Here is a 21,692-nt window from a genome sequence, read left to right on the forward strand (position 1 = left end):
ATTTACAATCTTTTAAAATAAGAGAAAAAGTGAAAAATAAGTAATAAAGCAGCTACTTTAATAAAATGGATTTTATCCTATCCTCTATTTCTTTGGGCTTTCTGAAGTAATTTAATTTAGTTAGCTACCCAAAGTCACCTTTGGGGTTAGGTGTGTGTGCGCGTGTGTGTGTGTGTGTGTGTGTGTGTGTGTGTACAGTCCTAATTTATACACATACACACACATACATTTCCCCTTAAAAGCCATACATATACCTATAAATGATATACGTGTGTGTGTGTGTGTGTATTCTCTCAATATACTACAGTTCAGTGCTAGATTATCTACTGCCAATTAAGCACACTATCATTTTCTTCTAAGGCCTTCTCATCACTGAAAAAGAAAGGCTGGGAACCACATTTCCCAGAATTCTCTTCCCTAAATGGATTCCAGTTAAAAGTTTGATGATGAGAAGAACATGCATGAAATCAAATGGCAAAAAGTTGAGGAGAAAATCCATCACTCTCCAGAAGTAGTTGTAGCAGATGCACTGATAGATATAAGATACACAGCTGCTTTCTGCTGAGCCTTTGTTAATTACCATACTGATACTGCCGTCTGAAATAGTCGGTGGGAGCTTCTCAAAGATTCTTAAGGATTCCAGCAGATCCCCAGTGAGCTACTGAAAAACAACCATTTTACTACTTCAAGCTGAGATCTTCAGCATTGGCTTATCTGACCTTCAGCAGCAGATTCCACAACCTTTGCACCTCTGGCCCTTCCACAAATCATCTGAGTTCCTAATTTTATAATAAACTCTTTATACCCAGAATACATAGAGTAGCTTTTCTTTCCCTGACCAAGCCCTGCTACCAATAGTTTTTGGTACAGGAAGTAGTTCCAGAGCAAAGAATCTTAAAGATGGGAATCTTGTATTAGCTCTTTCTTAGATTTGAAGATAGTAATTACTTCAATAATGCAAACGACAAATAGAACATTGACAGTCTATGATGTTAGGTGACAAAACAATTATTGAAAAGTATTACCCTGAGTTGCCTGGAGTCTAGGCAAAGCTTTAGAAGATCAACTACCTGTATCAATAGAACGTTATGGTAAAATAGTAGTACAAGGACTGTAGAATGGGTTGGCTACCCCTGCCTACACTGGAAAAGTTACATAACAAGTATAACAAGTTCAGGGCTTAAATTCCCAGCTCAAGACTAAGAGAACCAGAAAACTTCTGAATGCCCCCCAGAAGAATGCCTTAATTCTTGTAGGCATAGGGCTGATGAGACTTCTGAGAACCAAACTCAAAGTCTAATTTTGTTGGAAGTTGAGTTACATTGCAAACGAATTCACAACATCACCAGGTCTACTAAGTCAGTTAGATTTTTAACTATAAAGAGAGGTACCCAGAGAATTGTTTTGTGACATTTAGGTAGATTATTATTAATCTGAGTACTTCGAACGCCCAAACCCCACCAAACCTCCCTTGCCAGCAAAAGCAACCCTATGACCCAGTCTGAGATTAGCCTCACGATGCCTAACAGACTCTGTAACAACCCAGCTGAGGCAGTCACTTTTCAGGGAAACATACATCTTCCTCTCTATACCACCTCACCACCACCTCTCATTGCTTCCAAACCTATAATTACACTCAAATCCCCCAGACACCAGGGAGTTGAATAAAAATCTGACCCAAGAGCATCTACTATTCACACCAAAAAATAAAAAAAGTTGTAAGATTTTGTCGGTTTTTATCAGCAGAACCCTAAAGAACATGTGTGGAAATGAATTCGAAGTTTTCCAGAGAGAAAGGAATTTATTGATACGGATACAAGACCAGAAATTCCAGACTCAGTGTGTTATCTCAGTTGGGAATGTCCCTAACAGTTCGCTCAGCTAGTGAAGAAACCTGGACTCAACAGTGGCTTACATTAAGTGAGATGCCAGCGATCCTCAGGATACACTGGAGGAAGAAGATCAAAGGCTCAAGCAGATGGAGTACTGAAATGTATCCATTACAAGGGACTTGCTCGCCTCCCCTGCCCTCACTATGTTCACTATGTTCAAAAGGGTCCAGAGAATATTCCTTTACTAGCATCACTGAAAGTTCTATAGTACAGGTGACAAATAACAGAGATGCCAACGTTGAAATGGACTCCTTAAATTTAACAGATGATGGGATCCATTAAGAACAGGAGAAGTGGCACATGTTTCAATCCGAGACAAGGTGGGCATGGTAACTACAATGGGCCTCAAAGTACGGCTAAATTACGCTTTCTTTTCTTTACATCTCGGTTTTGTTATTAAAGTTATGCTGGCTTCATAAAAATCACTGCAATTATTTGTCATTTAAAGACTAGGTAAAATTTAGCTGGTACCTTTTTTTTTTAAGTAAAATGCACATAACATAAAATTCACCCTTTTAAACATTTTAAAGTATTTCAATTCAATGGCATTTAGTGCATTCACAATGCAGTGTAATCATTACCTCTATGTAGTTTTAAATCAATTGGAATCTGCTTTCTGTCTCTATGGGTTTATCTGTTCTGGACACTTTATATAAATGGAATCATACAATATGTGACTCTTTATATCTGACTTCTTTCACTGAATATAATGTTTTCAAAGTTCATCCCACACTGAAGCATGTATCACTACTTCAGTCCTTTCAATGGCAAAATAATATTCCATGGTACAGATATATCAAATTTTGTTTATCCATTCATCAGTTGATGGACATTTCCACATTTAGCTACTGTGAATATGACTGCTGCGAGCTTTTTACCCTTTGTAATTAATAAATAGATATTTAACTGCTTTTCCATCTTTTCTGTGGTAACTGGACTATTTCAGTTTTAACTTCTTTGGGGGTCAATTCACACAATTTATATTTTGTTATAAAATCATCTACTTCTAGATTTTCAAATATGTTGTCATAGAACAGCATATAGTAAGTAGTCTCTTAGTTCTTCAAATCGTTTCTCTATCATTGGTTGTATCTTTTCGTATATTCCAATTCTTCTATATTTTTGCTCTTTTCCTTCAAAGTCAGAAGGGGTTTAACTATTTAATCGATCTGTTCAAAACAACAGATTTCACACATACTTATCATTTCTAATTTGTTTTCTATTTCATGAATTTTTTTCTTCCAAGTTCCTTTTGGTATATTTTATTATTTTTCTAAGTTCTTTAAATAAGCACTAATTTTTTTCTTTTTGGTCTTTCTTCTTTAAAGTAATAAAGGAATTTAAAACTATGTATTTTCTCCTAATTACAGCTTTCCTGAATTCCACAGATATTGGTGTAATTGTTCTCTTCTTCATTGTCTCCTGCATAATTTGTGATTTCCTCTTCAACACATAGATAACCTCAGATATATTTCCTAATTTTGTAAGTGTGGGTTTTCTTATATTGTAATTATTTATTTCGAATTTTAGAATAAATTGAAATGTGACCTGCAATATCTCTTTTTTTAGAATTTCTCAGATGTTTTTAATCAATGGTCCATGAACAAACCAAAAAAAGGGAGGAATGCAAGTGTGTGTGTATATGTATGTACATATATAAGCATAGATATATACTTTATAGTTACGTATAGAATCAAGTCTAATGATTACAATATTTACTCCTTCTATGTCCTTTCTCTTTTTTTTTTTTATTATTTTGTCCAATTCTGAAAGAGACATATTGAAATCTCCCATATGATATACTTTCATTAGATTCCCTTGACATTTTTAATACCTTTTCTTAACTAACTGTCATGGTGACGTGTTTCAATATAAGTTGTTTTTTATTATTTACCTAATGTCCTTCTTTGTTCTTTATTTACTTACTTCAGATCTTTTTAATTTACCTGATGTAAATATTACCACTCCTGCTTTTTTATTTGTATTACTCTTTCTTATCTGATATCTATAATAGGAAATACCCCTATATTTGTACCTGTTGTATTGCATGAGCCTCTTATAAACAGCATAGAGAGCTACATTTTGCACTTTGACCCTGATAGTTTGTCTTTTAATGAGAGAATTGACATTTGGTGAAAAACATATTTCATTCCTTCCAGCTTACATATATCTTTTTTTATATTTTTGTTTTCTATACTTGCTTTTCCTTGTAAAACAGCTGCTTACAGTTGTTTTAATTCTGTCTTGTGCCTTTTATTTGGAAGCTGTCCTATACCTTGCCATTTCATTAAATGCCCCAATGTGCTCAAAATGAAACATGTTTCTCTACCATTATTTTAAAATCATATCAATTGTTCCTCTGCCAACATACCCTGTTTTCCTCACTAAGACACGCTACTTACATCTATTACTCATTTTTCCCTAAGTAAAATGAGTCCCAATATCCTGAAAGATGGCCTTATGTTCACTTGCCTAACAAAGTCTAACTTTTTCAACCTTACTGATAATGACACTGTCATATGGAATGAACTCTTGGGAATTATTTTATAAAACATTTCTTGCTTTCCTTATATCCTATTTACTCTGAAAAACACTATTACCAAATCTAGCACAATCTAGTTTTTACAAAGCCTACTGATTGCTAAAGAGTATATTAATTTTAATTATTATTACTATTCTTTTTGTTCTTCTCCAGTTTTATCAACATACAATTGACATATAACATTGTTTTAGTTTAAGGTGTACAACATAATGATTTGATATATAGTGAAGTGATTATAATAAGTTTAGTTAACATCTATCACCTCACAGAGTTAAAAAATACTTCTTTTCTTGTGAGAACTTTAAGATCTACTCTCTTGGCCACTTTAAAATACACAACAAAGTATTGTTACCTATAATCATCATGTCCCCAGAACTTATATCCCCAGAACTTATTTATGTTATAACTAGTAGTTTGTATCTTTTCACCACTTTCACCCATTTCCCCCAATCCCCATCACCCGCCTCTGGCAACCATCAATTTGTTCTGTTTCTATCAGTTCAGTTTTTAGACTCCACATTTAAGTGAGATCAGACAACATTTGTCTTTCTCTGTCTGACTTATTCACTCTGCTTAATGCCTTCAAGGTCCATCCAGATTGTTGCAAATGTCATGATTTCCTCCGTTCTTATAGCTGAATAATATTTCCTCGTGTTTATATACCACATTTTCTTTATCCTTTCAACTATCAATGGACATTTAAATTGTTTCTATGCCTTGGCTATTGCAAAATTATGGTGCAATGAATGTGGAGCTCCAGATATCATTTCCTTCGTGTGTGTATATGTATATACATATATATACATATAATATATATACACATATACATATATATACACACACTGTTTGTGTGTGTGTGTGTGTGTGTGTGTGTGTGTGTGTATACCGGGGGTGCCAAAAAAATGTATACAAGTGGATAATTTGGTCAATGTTGCTCAAGCAGTAGTTCGCCATAATCAGAAGTATCTCGACGCTGATGGTAACCACTTTGAGCACCTCTTGTAATTGCAGAAGTCAAACGTGACTTGTATTCATCTTTTGTTACCAGTATATATTGAGTATTACAATTTTAATAGTTTTCCTTTATTAAAATGTTTTGGCACCCTCTGTGTATGTGTGTACATATACATACATATATACATCCATTTATATATATATATGTATATATACACACAATATATACGTATACACATACATACACACACACACACACACACACACACACTCAGAAGTGGGATTACGGGATCATATGGCAGTCCTCCATTTACTTATTTGAGGAACCTCATACTGTTTTCTATAGTGGCTACACTACTTTATATTCCCACTAACAGTGTACAGCAGTTCCCTTATCTCCACATTCTCACCAACACTTGTTATCTCTTGTCTTTTTGATGACAAAAAATATTCTAACAAATATGAGATGATATCTCATTGTGGTTTTGATTTGTATTTCCCTGATTAGTGATACAGAGCACTTTTTCATGTATCTGTTGACCAGGTTTATGTCCTCTTTGGAAAAATGTCTCTTCAGTTCCTCCACCTATTCTTTTAATTGGAGTGTTTGGTTTGTACCTATTGAGTTATATGAGTTCTTTATATACTTTGATATTAACCCTTCTCAGGTACAGGATTTGCAAATATTTTCTCCCAATACCCTTTCATTTTATTGATGTGCAGAAGCTTTTTAATTTGATGTAGTCCCACTTGTTTATTTTTGCTTTTGTTGTCTTAGTTTTTGGTGTCAAATCCAAAAAATCATTGCCAAGGCTGATATCAAGAACCTTACCCACTCCATTTTCTTCCAGGAATTTCAGAGTTTCTGGTCAGAGGTCTGACAATTAAGTTCGCAAACTCATCCTAGAAAAAGAGCTACATACCTCATTGCTGAATATCACTACAAAGTACTATTCGGTCACCTTCAAAGTACTTCCGTTGGGAAGCTATGCACCAACACCAACACCTAGTCCATCCTTCAAAGCAATTCTGGAACTTTGGAATCTTTTTCTGGAATGGCCATCAGAGCTGTCATATTACCCTTGATCTCCTGGATGTCATCAAAATGTCTTCCTTTCAATATTTCCTTTATGTTCAGGTAAAGAAAGAAGTCATTGGGGGCCAGATCAGGTGAATAGGGAGGGTGTTCCAATACAGTTATTTGTTTACTGGCTAAAAACTCCCTCATAGACAGTGCCGTGTGAGCACTGTAGTGATGCAAGAGCCATGAACTGTTGGGGAAAAATTCAGGTCATTTTCGTCGAACTTTTTCATGCAGCCTTTTTAGCACTTCCAAATAGTAAACTCAGTTAACTGTCCAGTTGGTATAAATTCATAATGAGTAATCCCTCTGGTATCAAAAAGGTTAGCAACATCATTTTGACTCTTGATTTGGACTGACGGAACTTTTTTGGTCATGGAGAATTGGCTGACTTCCACTGTGCACTTTAACGCTTTGTTTCAGGGTCGTATTGGTAAACCCATGTTTCATCACCAGTGATAACACGGCCCAAAACATCATCTTGCCTCTCCAAAAGGTCTTGGCAAACTTCGACTCTACTTTGTTTTTGTTCCTCAGTGAGCTCCTTCAGGACCAATGTTGTACACACCTTTCTCATGCCAAGATTTTGTTAAGATTTTCCTGTTTCTCTATCAATGTTCACTTGGTCTGCTATGCTTCTCACAGTCAGCCGACGATTTTGACATACAAGTCAATGAATTTTTGCAATGTTTTCATCAGTTCTGCTTGTTATTGGCCACCCTCACCTCTCTTCATCATTGATGCATTTTCTCCCCTCAGAAAAATGCTTAATCCATTTGTACACTGCCATTTTCTTCATGGCATTATCCCCATAAACTTGGACTAACATGTCCCTGATTTCACTTCCACTCTTGCCAAGTCTAACAAGAAATTTAATGTTTATTGGTTGCTCTTATTCAAGCTCAGACATTCTCGCAACAGCACACAAAAACATGCAACAATAATGAACTCCGCTCAGCAAGACATCACCCCACGTCGACGCGAACACAGCTGATATACTGAGACACTGATATACCAAGGTTATGCAACCTTACCAAGATGTTTGTACAGTGCTGCCAATATAAGTGCACGGTTGCAAGTTCGCGAACTTAATTGTCAGACCTCGTACATTCAAGTCTTTAATCTATTTCTGAGTGTATTTTTGTGTATGGTATAAGATAGGGGTCCAGTTTCACTCTTTTCCATGTGACTACCACTTTTCCAAACACCATTTTTTGAAGAGATGATAATTTCTCCATTGTATATTCTTGACTTCCCTGTCATAACTTAATTGACCACATATGCATGGACTTATTTCTGGGTTCTCTATTCTGTTTCATTGGTCTATATGTCTGTTTTTATGCCAATATTATACTGTTTTGACTACTACAGCTTCATAACATAGTCTGAAATCAGGAAGCATAATGCCTCCAACTTTGTTCTTTTTTCTCAAGATTGCTCTGGCTCTTCAGGGTCTTTTGTGGTTCCTTAACAATTTTAGGATTGTCTGTTCTATTTCTGTGAAAATGCCATTGCACTATTGATCAGATTGCACAGAATCTGTAGTTTGCTTTAGATAGTATGGACATTTTAGCACATTAATTCTCCCAACCCATGAATACAAACTATCTTTCCATTTATCTGGGTCTTCTTCAATTTCTTTCATCAATGTCTTATAGTTACCAGTTTACAGATCTTTTACCATCTTGGTTAAATTTATTCCAAGTATTTTATTCTTTTTGGTGCAATTGTAAATGGGATTGTTTTCTTAATTTATCTTTCTTATAGTTTGCTATCACTGTATAGACACACAACTAATTTTTGTATATAAACTTATCCTGCAACTTGACTGAATTCATTTATTAATTCTAACAGTGTTTGGTGGATTCTTTCAATTTTTCTCTGTATCTCATGGCATCTGCAAACAGAGACAGTTTTGCTTCTTCCTTTCTGATCTGAATACTTTTTATTTCTTCTTCCTGCCTAATTGCTCTGACTAGGACTTCCAGTCCCGTATTGAATAAAAGTGCCAAAAGTGGGCATCTATGTCTTGTTCCTGATCTTAGAGGAAAAGCTTTGAACTTTCACCACTGATATATTAACTGTGGGATTGTCACATATGGCCTTTATTATGTTGAGGTTCTCTCCCACTGTGTAATTACTATTCAATTCAAGCAAATATGCTCTAATGAAAGATTATTATATAGTATCTTTATCATTGTTCTGTCTTTATCTAACTGCTACTTTCATATTTTTTGTACTTACCCTTCTCCAAGTTTCTCTAATACATCAAAAACTTCTTCAGGCTGCTTGGTCAAACTGTCCTCACTCAGCTTTTTTAGCTTACTGATGAGAAAAAAAAGGAAGAAAATATTTTCTTTAAGACCTTTAATATAATTTTTAATTTTATTTTAAAGAACAAGCATTAAAAAGTATAAATAGTATCCTTCCAACCCCTGTTGTTAACCTCTATAAATGCCAAAAGAGATCTCAGATGGAATTATCATTTTTGGTGTCGTAAGCACATAGATGGAGCCTGAAGACATGAGAAGGAATAAAATCATCCAGAAACACCTCAAAGAACAACAACTTTTATTAGTGTCTTGTAAAACCTTTATATAAATATTAATACATATTTTTATTTCTCCCCATTTTTAACACACAAAACAGCATTTTACATACACTCTTTTTTATCCACACTGTATATGTTGTTCTTTTCACTTAATTACGTTACCTATGTTGGAGATCTCCACAACATAAGTATATAAAGAGCATCCTCATTCTCATTCTTTTTTTATATTTACATCCTATGTTATTGCAAAGATGTAGCATCTCTTACTCAACAAGTCCTTATTTATGGCTATCTAAGTTCCCTTTGCTATTATCAACAATGCTGCAATGAATAGGCTTATACATAAATCAATTCACATGTGCTGGTATATCTGTAGGATAAACTCCCAGAAGTGAAACTGTGAGGTCAAGCAAATACACACGTACACAAATACAAAATTACATATATGAATAAGTAGATATACTGTAAGTATAATCATGTCATAAAAAACTTAATGTAATATAACTAATAAAATCACCATTATAACTATTATATATGTAACATAATTATTAAAATTATTGATTACACTATGGTATACTTTACTATAATTGTACATTATATAACATATGTATATTGACAGATATCAGCAAGCTGCCCTCCAGGGGACTTGTACCAATTTATTCTCCTACCAGTAATACATGAAAGAACCTCTTTTCCCACAGTTCCACCAACAGAGTATTTAATCAAATATTTGGATTTTAGTCAATAAGTTAGGTGAAAACTTGTAACTGAGAGTATATTTAATTTGCATTTCTCTTATTATGAGTGAAGTTAGCATCTTGTAATATAGTTATGAAACTAAACCATTGATTCATGTTCTTTGCTCATTTTTCTACTGGGTTTTTAGTCTTTTTTTATCTTTATATGAGGGAAATTAATCTTTGTTTAGGTTGCAAATATTTTCATTTGTATTTTGACTTCACTTATGACTTTTTAGTTTCATGATCTATTTGACTGACACACAGAATGTCTTTGTTTTTGATTTTGTTTTGCTTTTTTTAAAAACCATCCATATGTATGGTATGTGCAGGTATATGGAAGAAAGAAATCAGCGAGATTATGCATGGTGTTTTGACAGACAGAAAATAATTCAGTATGAATAAAGTTTCACCTATGGAAGACCAAAAATAATTCAGTATGAATAAAATAAAAGTTACTAGGACATAGAGGTAAGTAGGGTCAGGTTAAAAAGAGCCTTATAAGCCATGTTAAGGAGCTCTATTTTAAAAAGTGCACTTCCCCTGAAATGCAGAGAAAGGACATTAAGTAACAGTAGAGAAGAGAAACTAATTAGGAGCTGACTGAATATATGAATGCATAGAATATAGTAGTGACGGTAAGAATGGAGAGAAGATAAGCTACTCAAGATCTAAAGAGGCATAATCAACATGAAGTGGTTCTGATTAAATATGGGGTAATGGGGGAAAAGAAAGACTTGACCATGTCTCTTAAGCCTTTGGCTTAAGCAAATAAGTGAATGGTAATTTACTAAGCTAAACAACACCAGAAAAAATTTGGAGGAGAATATGATGAGTTTAAGTCCAACTCATCCACATGAAGATTTCTAGTAAGCAATTGTATATATGAATCCCAAAAGAGATCTGAGTTGCAAATATCATTTTTGGTGTCATCAGAACATAGATGAAGCCTGAAGACATGAGAAGGTATAAAATCATCAAGAAAATGTCTAAGAAGAAATAAGGGTCAAGGAGAAAACAGGACACAGGAAAACACCAATATTTAAGAAATGAGGTCATGAAGGACAAGAAGGTAGTACCTGACCATGTCAAAAGATACTGAAAATTCAAACAACTTAAAAGATTTAAAAGTGTCCATTATAGAATTTCCACTTCTGACGACAAGGAAGTAACAGGAATTATATCTGTCTGCTGTAAACAACTAGGAAACACAACAAAATATAGGAAATAATTATTTTCAGGTATTAGATATCAGAAGTGAGATCCCTGAGAAAAGGGAAAGAAATAAGAAATAAGGCTTTAGATCAAGAGGATTCTCCAGACAGTAGCACTGGGGGAAAAGATCCCAAACAGAGCCCAGCAATTTTGCTGAGTTGAGGAAACAGAGATAGGAGTGTAGGGAGGCAAGGCAAATAAATTTGCATCATATAATACTCACAAGAAGAGAGCTATACAGAGAAAGTGGTCCAACAATCTACCCAGGAGTTAGTTCCCTTGACTATTTAGCTAAGTGCCAATCTGTGCATGCTTACAAAAAAACACTCTACAAAACCCCCCAACAAAGTCAATTTCCTAAGGGAAAATAATGACCAGGGAGCCATGAAAGAACACCTCCCAGAGGTCACACAAAGCTGAGGTTCTTTCTCACCAACAGAAGCTGAGAGAACTCTTACAATATGAAAGTCATTCAGTAGAGATCCCAGAACTTGTTTTAGAAAGGAGACTACGTTACCAAAACATAAAGGATACTTTAGATTGTAGCAAAAGAAGCTTAAAAACATGCCTCAGAATCACTGGGTAAAACCACAAGGTAACTCAACTGCCTGACAGAACAAATCTGTAACTCCTTAAACAATTAAAACAAAATCCAGTGCTCAACAATGGAAAATTTACAACTTTAAGACCTCACTAAAGGACCGGCCGGTGACTCAGGCAGTTGGAGCTCTGTGCTCCTAACAGTTCGATTCCCACATGGTTGCCGGTTCAACTCCTCAACTCCCACAAGGGATAAGATTGCAACTAAGATTGAACACAGCACCTTGAGCTGAGTTACTGCTGAGCTCTCAGGTGGCTCAGCTGGTTGGAGCGAGTTTGGAGTGTGGGCTCTCAACCACAAGGTTGCCCGTTCGACTCCCACAAGGGATCACGGTGGGTAGCGCCCCCTACAACTAAGATTGAACATGACACCTTGAGCTGAGCTGCCGCTGGGCTCCCAGATGACTCAGTTGGTTGGAGCGCGGGCTCTCAACCACAAGGTTGCCAGTTCAAATCCCGCAAGGGATAGTGGGCTGCGCCCCCTGCAACTAGCAACGGCAACTGGACCTGGAGCTGAGCTGCGCCCTCCACAACTAAGATTGAAAGGACAACAACTTGACTTGGAAAAAGTCCTGGAAGTACACACTGTTCCCCAATAAAGCCTGTAAAGTCCTGTTCCCCTTCCCCAAGGGGAAAAAAAAAAGGCAGATGGCTTCTGTTAAAAAAAAAAAAAGAACTCAATAAAAAAATTACTAAACTATGACTTGCAAAGAGGAGGAAAAAAAGTCAAAACAGACAAAGAAATAAGAGATGGCAGAATTCACAGAAAATACAGTTGACTCTTGAACAACATGGGGGTTAGGGGCACCAACAGCTGTGCTATCAAAAACCTGCATACAACTTAAGTCAGTCTTCCACATATGCAGATTCCCAACTACTTATGGAAAATACAGTTGCTCCTTGAACAACAACAGTTTGAACTATGCAGATCCTCTTATACAGTGATTTTTTTTTATTCCACATATAAGTGGACCCACACAGATCAAACTCATATTGTTCAAGGGTCAACTATATCTTATAAAAAGAAATTATAAATATGTCCCATGTACTCATAGACGTAAAGGAAATGGAAGTTAGAGGGGGGAGAAGAGCTAAGTGGAAATTTCAGAGATAAAAAATAAAGAATCTGAAATAAAATTTTCATTGGATAGGATTTGAACAGATTAGACAGTGCAGCAATAAAAGATAAAGAACTTGAAAAAAATGTTAAATAAAAGAAAAAACGTCTAAGACTCACACGGAAATTAAGGATAGATAAACAGACATAGATATAGATCTATAGATAGATAGACAGACAGATAGATAGATAGATAGATAGATAGATAGATAGATAGATAGACAGACAGATAAGCAGACAAATAGGAGGATAATGGCCAAACATATTCAATGATAAAAAACAAAGCTTTTCCTTAAGGTTCAGGAACAAAGCAAGGAAGCCGACTCGCACCAATTCTATCCAATATAGTACTGAAAGTCCAAGACAGAGCAATTAGACAAGAAACAGAAATAAAAGGCAACAAAGAATTGGAAAAGAAGTAAAATTATCTCTGTTCACAGACAACATGATCTCATATGTTGAAAACATTATAAAGATTTCACCAAAAAAAAAAACAAAAACACTCATAACTAGTAAATTTCAGGATGCAAAATTCACACACAAAAATCAGTTGCACCTCTAAACATCAACAATGACTGATACTAAAATGAAATTAAGAAAACAATCCCATTTATTATAGTATAAGAAAGGATAAAGTACTTAGGAACTTAACCAATAAGTTGAAAGACTTATACACTAAAACACTGCTTAAAAAAAAAACAAATAAGATACAAATAAACAGAAAGATATCATGTGCTCATAGGTTGGTTTAAAGACTTAATATAGTCTAAATGTCTATATACCCAAAGCAATCTACAGATTCAATGCAATCTCTACTAAGATCCCAATGACATATTTTTTTTGCAGAAATAGAAAAATAAAATCCTCAAAAAATACATAATGGGAGAAAAGATTTGCAAATCATTTATTTAATAAGAGGATAATGTCCATAATAAGGAACTTTTACAACTCAACAATAACAACAAACCCAATTAAAAATGGGGGAAGGAGCGGCCGGATGGCTCAGCTGGTTAGAGTGCGAGCTTTTAACAACAAGGTTGCCGGTTCAATTCCTGCATGGGATGGTGGGCTGAGGCCCCTGCAACTAAAGATTGAAAACGGTGACTGGACTTGGAGCTGAGCTGCACCCTCCACAACCAGATTGTAAGACAACAACTTGGAGCTGATGGGCCCTGGAGAAACACACTGTTCCCCAATAGTCCCCAATAAAATTTTTAAAAAAAATTTAAAAATGGGCAAAGGACTTGAGTAGACAATTCTCAAAAAGGGAAACACAAATGGTCTACAAGTATATGAAAAGATGCTTAACATCACTAGTAATTAAAGGAATGCAAATCAAAACCACAATGAGATATCACCTCAAACCCATTAGGATGGACACTATCAAAAAGAACAAAAAATAATAAGCGTTGATGATGTGGAAAAACTGGAACTCTTGTCCATTGTTGGTGGGATATAAAATGGCATAGCCATTATGGAAAACAATATGGAGTTCCCTCAAAAATTAAAAATAGAATTATCATATGATCCAGCAATCCCACTTCTGGGTATAGGTACAAAAGAATTTAGAGCAACCTCGCTTAGAGATATCTGCACATCTATGTTCACCAAAGTGTTATTCAAATTAGCCAAGAGGTGGAAGCAATCCAAATGTCCATCAACAGATGAACAGAGAACCAAAATATGGTGTGTGTGTGTGTGTGTGTGTGTGTGTGTGTGTGTATGTGTGTATATATATATAATGGAATATTAAACAGCTTTTAAAAATAAGGAAATCGTGTCCATTGCTACACATGGATGAACCATGAGGACACTGTGTTAAGCAAAATAAGTCAATCACGAAAGGACAAACACTATATGATTCCACTCATATGAAGAATCTAAACAGTCAAAATCATAAATACAGAAAGTAGAAAGATGGTTGCCAAGGGATGGAGGAGGGAGAAGGGGAAATTAGTGTTTAGTGAGTATGGAGTTGCAATGTTGCAAGTTGAAAAAGTCTAGATACCTGTTGCACAACAATGTGAATATTCTTAACACTACTGAACTTAAGAATTACTAAGATGATAAATGTGTTTTTACAACAATTTTAAAAAACCTTCACACAGAAAAAAGAAAACTTTCCCATTTTTCATTTATTAAAAACATAATTCACTGTTTATACAAAAAATAATGACATAATGTGGGGTTAATAACATATGTACAAGTAAAACATAGGACAAAACAGCACAAAGGAAAGGGGCATAAAATGGAAGTGTACTCTTGTAAGGGCCTTACACAATATGTGAAGCGGTATAAAATTATTTGAAGAAAGATTTTAATAAGTTAAAGATTCATACTGTAAACCTTAGAAGAGTAACTACAAATAGAAAACAGTGAGATATATCTAATACATCAACAGTGAAGATAAAATGGAATAAAAATTACTCAAATGATCCAAAAAGGGCCCCGGGGGGTAAAGAATAGATTGTGACAAATAGAAAAAAAAATAGCAAAATTGTAGATTTAAACTAAACCATATCAGGAGACCCCCTACTTCTGGCAATGGTGGTGTGAAGAGACTGGCAGATCATCCTCAAAAACACTGGACAATATTATCAAAATCAACCATTTCGTGCCTCAAGAAATTGACACAAAAGGAGCCAACATTTATTCTTGAAATCCTGTTCTGAGTTTGAGTAATAATGCCAGGACTCTGTGGCATTCCAGCCTAGGGCTGCTACCATCACTCATGCCCCAATTCCATCAGTAGAGAAACTGTAGTTTTATTAGGACAAGGCTGAATACGAAAAATAGCAGCTTTGCTGCCAGAAAAGATGGGCTCAATTTGGGACATGAATTGAAAACTGGTGGCTTTATCAGCTAAAAGTGATTATTACCGAATAGTATAACAATTGTCACACCCACAGCTTTGACAGCAAAGCTTGGGCAATAGACAAACCAGCAAGAAATTTACCAGGGAGATTCTGAAAATGAGAAAGCCACAGAAAAAGTGAGATGAACTCTCCACATCAGTGGCTGACTGGGAAACTATGCACATGAACAGAGAAGACCCAACAAAATCCAGTGAAAAGTAAAAGCCAAAAGAGACTTAAGAACTAACTACAGCTTTGAATATGCTCCCCAACCCACACATAGATACATCAGCAGAAAGTGGAAAGTGGAAAGTCACATGGGCTCAAGGTATTTGAGGAAAACCTCGGCCTAAATCACTGGCTGACCACTAAGCTTTACAAATACAGAGGCAATCCCAAGGAATCCTTGTTAGAAAATAAAAACAGAGGCATCAGCAGCGAAACACTTCTGGGAGATGCGGGGTGTGACCAAAAGACACGGTGAATGCTTAAATTTTTCAAAACTTATTTCAGTAAAAGACATATTCCCATTTATCCCCCTCAAAATACTCCTCCTCACTTTTAACATATTTATCCCATCGTTCTTGCCACTTTCTGAAGCAGTTCTGGAAGCCCTCTTTCATGAGTGTCTTTAGTTGTGCTGTCCTGGCTGCCTTGATGTCCTGAATTATTTTGACTTTGGGGAAGAGACAGAAGTCGCCCGGTGCCAGATCTGGTGAATAAGGTGGATGAGGACACACCGTAATGTTTTTGGTTTTTTTGTTTTGTTTTGTTTTTTTATTGGGGAACAGTGTGTTCTTCCAGGATGCCAAATCGTTGTTTTTTCAATCGAGTTGTGGGGGGCACAGATCAACTCCAAGTCAAGTTGTTTTTTCAATCTAGCGGTACAGGGCATGGCTCACTGGTCCATGTAGGAATAGAACCGGTGACCTTGGTGTCATGAGCACCACGCTCCAACCACTGAGCCAACCGGTCACCCACCGGCAGCTCAGTGCCAAGCTCAAGCCATGTTTTCAATCTAGTTGTGGAGGGTGCAGTTCACTGGCCCATGTGGGAATCAAACCGGCAACCTTGTTGTAAAGAGCTCGTGCTCTAACCAATTGAGCCATCCGGCCGCACCCGTTATGATTTTATTTGACAAAAATCACACACCCGTAGTGATGTGTGACACGGAAGGTGGTCATGATGGAGGATGATTTAAGGCACACTTTAAAACACACCTTCTCTCAACTATAGCTCACACCCAACTGACTACAGCGAACAAGTTGAAACTTGTCACACACACTGTTACTAAGGTTCGATGCGTCACTTCCCGTATTGAAGATCCCTGCCTTGCTGTTGGAAGGCAATCGGCAGCAGCATTCACAGTATTTGCTGATCACAACGGAAAGGTTCTGTATCACATATTGCTTCTGGTATGGCAATTTCCGTCAAATAAAAACATTACGGTGTGTCCTCATCCACCTTATTCACCAGTTCTGGCACTGTGCTACTTCTGGCTCTTCCCCAAAGTCAAAATGACAATTAAAGGTAAAGGTTTTGAATCGATTCAGGACATCGAAGCAACCACCGATTCAGGACAACAGCGCAACTAAAGACAATCACAAAAGAGGACTTCCAGAACTGCTTCAGAAAGTGGCAAGAACATGGGATAAGTGTGTTGGAAGCAATGAGAAGTATATTGAGGGAGATTAATGGCAATGTGTCTTATACTGTAATAAATTTTTTAAATTTAAATATTCACCGTATTTTTTAATCATACCTTGTACATTTCCAACAAACTAAACTAATTCCAAGTAGGATAAACCCAAAAAGATCTACATCTAAACATATTGTAGTTCAATAGCTAAAAGACAGTCTTGAAAGCAGCATGAGAAAAATGACTCGTCGTGAACAACAGAGCAAGAATATGATTAACAGCTGACTTCTCATCAGAAACCATGGCAGTAAGAAGGTAGTGAAAGGACATACTCGAAGTGCTGAAAGAGTAGTATCATCCAAGAATTCTAACTCCAGCAAAATTATCTTCAGAAATAAAGAGGAAATCAAGGCATTCCCAGATAAACAAAACTGAGAATCTGTTGCTAACAGAACTCCTCTACAAGAAATAATAAAGGAAGTACTTCTGCATGAAAGAAATGGTAAATATTTACATAAACATAAAAGATATATATATATATATATATATTTAAAAAGTAAGATTGTTTACATCAATAATTCCAATATTATATATTTAGGTATAATAGATACAGAAATAATAGAACAAAGGAAGAGAAAGAAAATGGAGTTATTCTGAAGCAAATTTGCTAATTTTATTGGAATTACGTCAACTTGAAGTTGACTGCAATAAAGATGCATACTGTAATCCCTAGAGCAACTACTAAGAAAAACTGGAGAATATGTACTTAACAATACTATATTGATTTAATTCATTAAATATACACAGTCAAATCATTCCAATTGAAAGAGACTGACTCTGAGTGGTGAACACACAATGGGATTTATAGATGAAGTAATACAGAATTGTACACCTGAAATGTATGTAATTTTATTAACAATTGTCACCCCAATAAATAAATAAAAAAAGAAAGAGACTGAGACTAGATAAAAAAGCAAGATCCAACTACATGGTGTCTACAAAAAACTCACTTTAAATATAAAGACACAAAGAAGTTAAAAGTAAAAGGATGGGGGCAAAATTATATATATATACACATATATATAATACACATATGTATATTACACATACATATATATGTATATACACATATGTGCATGTGTGCGTATATATATATATACATACACACACACACACACATACATACATACATACGGGGGTGCCAACAAAATGTATACAAATGGACACTTTGGTCAACGTTGCTCAAACAATAGTTCGCCATAATCAGAAGTGTCTGGACGCTCATGGTAACCACTTTGAGCACCTCTTGTAATTGCAGAAGTCAAACATGACTTGTATTCATCTTTTGTTATCAGTATATATTGAGTATTACAATTTTAATACAGTTTTCCTTTCTTAAAATGTGTGTGCATTTTTTTGGCACCCTCTGTGTGTGTGTGTGTGTGTGTGTGTGTGTGTGTGTATGTATATGTATATATAGATATACATACACACACACATATGTATATGTATATATAGATATACATACACACACACACATATGTATATATCATGTTAGACTAATCAAAACAAAGCTAATGTGGCTGTATTAATATCAGGCAAAGAAGACTAAAGAGAAATTAATATTACCAGGGATAAAGAGGGATATTTCATAATGATAAAAGGGTCAATTTATCAAGAAAACGTAACAATGCTAAAACATGTAAGCACCCTAAAACACTGCTTATAAAACACAGAACAAAAACTAAAAGAACAGAAAGAAGGATAAATCCAAAATAATTGTTGGTGATTTCAATGCTCCTGTCTCAGTAATTGATACAGTAAGTTTACAGGAAATCAGTAAGGGTACAGAAGACAAACAATACTATCAACAACTTAAATTATTTATTTCATATCTTATATTTCTAGCATCTCTATTTGAGTCTTTTTTACTAATTTTCATTACTCTGATAAATTCTCCTAACTGTTCACAGGTGTTGGCCACCTTTCACCAGACACTTTTAATATAGCAATCATTGTAACTTCCAAGTCTCTGTATGGTACTAGACCTAGCCAATCAGCTCTAGTGTGTCTTTTGGAGCAAAAATTAATATAAGACCTGGTATTATATTATATTATATTATATTATATTATATTATATTATATTATACCTGGTCTTAAATTATGTAAGACCCGGTATTATATTATATTATATTATATTATATCACATTACATTACATTACATTATATTATACCCGGTCTTATATTATATTAAAATAAGACTGGGTCTTATATTAATTTTTGCTCCAAAAGACACATTAGAGCTGATGATCTGGCTATGTCTTATTTTCGGGGAAACACAGTATACTACTCAGCAATACAATGTAACAAATTACTAATACATTCAATATCCTACATAAATCTCAAAATTATTATTGTTGAGCCAAAACAAGCTAAACCAAGACTGTATTTTATTGAATGTAAATTATACGTGAATGACATTAATTTACTAAGTGTCTAAATATAGTGGTAAAGAAATTATTGGTGATTATAGTAAGAGCAATTTAGTGAAACAGTAAAGGGAGAAACCAGACTGCAATAATTTGAGAAGTAAGATAAAGTAAAAAAGTAAAGACAACAATTATAGTGCATCCTATACTTGAAGTTTCTAGAAAGGATAAGTGATTGGAAACATGATTTTGAGAAAGAAGATAAAGCCAAACAAACAAAACACCCATCAGAAATGCCTGAAAAAGTATAAATGCTATTGGAATGAAATAGTAAGATAAGGGAAAGTTGAAAACACAAGAGACAAAAATAACTACTAAAGCATGTCCCTGAAACAGTTGGGAGGAATGTGGATGGGACAGCGTTAACCTCAGAGGGTTGGGGACACCTCTCCCATTATAACAGGAAGGAAGGATGGGCAGAGTTCCAGGTAAGACAGCAGATGACGATGGAAAGTTGAGGGAGTTCTCATATACGTTGTATTAGCTTCTTTCTATTTGCTTTATGAAGTAGGGGGGAAGAATCACCTACTGTGAGGAAGTTAAAATCTGAGATTTGAGGATATACGACTATATTTGAAATATCCAGAATGGAGAACAAAAAACCTCATGAAGTTTAACAGGATTACTAGATAGCACTGAAGGCCTTCTTGAGGTTAGAGACCATAAATTTAAAATGACTATCTTAGAAGTTTCATATTTTCTTAAGCACCGCTCAGAGTCTTAACACAGACAAGGAAAAGGTAAGCAGTGGAATTTGGCATCTTGTCAGGCAGATGCCACAGAAGAACAATGAGACAAGGTTGTTCTCATTGAACAAGGTTAAAGATATTGTTAAAGATATTGGTTAAAGGTTAAAGACAAGGTTAAAGATATTGGCAACAGAATGCCTGCCGACATGGACCAGATAAGAAAAACAGGAAGGGGCTAATAAGCAGGGGGAAAGAGCTAAGTAGCAAGGTACCGTGAAAGGTTCTCTTCCCTACCAGAAAGAAGCCAGTCTCTTGAATTTTCAAAACTATTCATAGTGACACCTCAGAAAGAAAAGGTGCTTCCTAATCTTTCATGACTAAGCAAGAACAAGTAGCTCAAGATGGCTATGCACATGAAACAGTGACAGAGACAGCATTCTATTAGCAGATCTCTTTTAATACTACGACAAAAGTTAATCAAACCACTACATAATTCCTCAAGACTTATAACAGTTTTCTTCAGAGCAGGCTCATAATCTGGCTCACTTTAAGCAAACAAATCATAGGTCTCCCAAACGAATCCAGTAAACAATAAGAATTTTCTATTAGTCCACACATCTCGTTTTCTCAACATGTGGAACAACTGAAATGTAACTAATTTAACTTAGGCAAAAAGATGGTCTCTTGGGAGTTTGTCAAGTGAAAACACATGATTTATTTTGGTAAATGATTTGTGTTTTATGCCACTTTGTCTTTATTTCCTCTTTCCCTTTCTGGTGTTTTAAATGAAAACTGATCATTTCAGTTATGATTTAATTTTAGTAATTTTTATATTGTATGCTTTTAAAACCCTTAGAGCTTAAAAAAAATCATAATTAAGAGCCAATTTAAAATACACACACATACATACACACATTCTACTTTCTTCTGCGTTGGCAAATACAGGAGGGTGGGGAAGGAGTCCCAGAGAGCAGTTTCCAGGCTCTAAACCTCACGTGGAACGGTGCTGGCTCAGGTAGTAGATGGCCGTCAGCTGTAACCAGTTAGCCATTGGCCACTGATACAGCTGCCATGGCTGCACTAGCAAGCGCGGGTTGCAGTTGGCAAGTGCGGTTAGCAAGTGGTTTGTGGATTGCAGATCCTACTTCCTGTGTTTCGCCGGGCCGCCAGCGAGACTGGGGTGCAGGAAGACCCCTCGTTGGGGTACTGGCGGATGTTTGCTTTTGTGTCTTGACCAGCCGCCATTGAGAATATTGTTTACTGGATTCATTTGGGAGACCCATGACTTGTTTGCTTAAAGTGAGCCAGATTATGAGCCTGCTCTGAAGAAA

General features: G+C 35.6%; 1 protein-coding gene across 1 annotated transcript in view; it reads right to left on the reverse strand.

The window, feature by feature from the left end:
- STK3 (serine/threonine kinase 3) overlaps positions 1 to 21,692 on the reverse strand; it is a 313,046-nt gene that overhangs the window by 268,865 nt on the left and 22,489 nt on the right. The window contains exon 2 of the mRNA XM_033126415.1: positions 8,714 to 8,794. Coding sequence (XP_032982306.1) covers positions 8,714 to 8,794 — 81 coding nt within the window. The remainder of the gene's footprint in view (positions 1 to 8,713; positions 8,795 to 21,692) is intronic.

Source organism: Rhinolophus ferrumequinum, chromosome 14, assembly GCF_004115265.2.
Source record: "Rhinolophus ferrumequinum isolate MPI-CBG mRhiFer1 chromosome 14, mRhiFer1_v1.p, whole genome shotgun sequence".
In the NCBI taxonomy this organism is placed as follows: Eukaryota; Metazoa; Chordata; class Mammalia; order Chiroptera; family Rhinolophidae; genus Rhinolophus; species Rhinolophus ferrumequinum.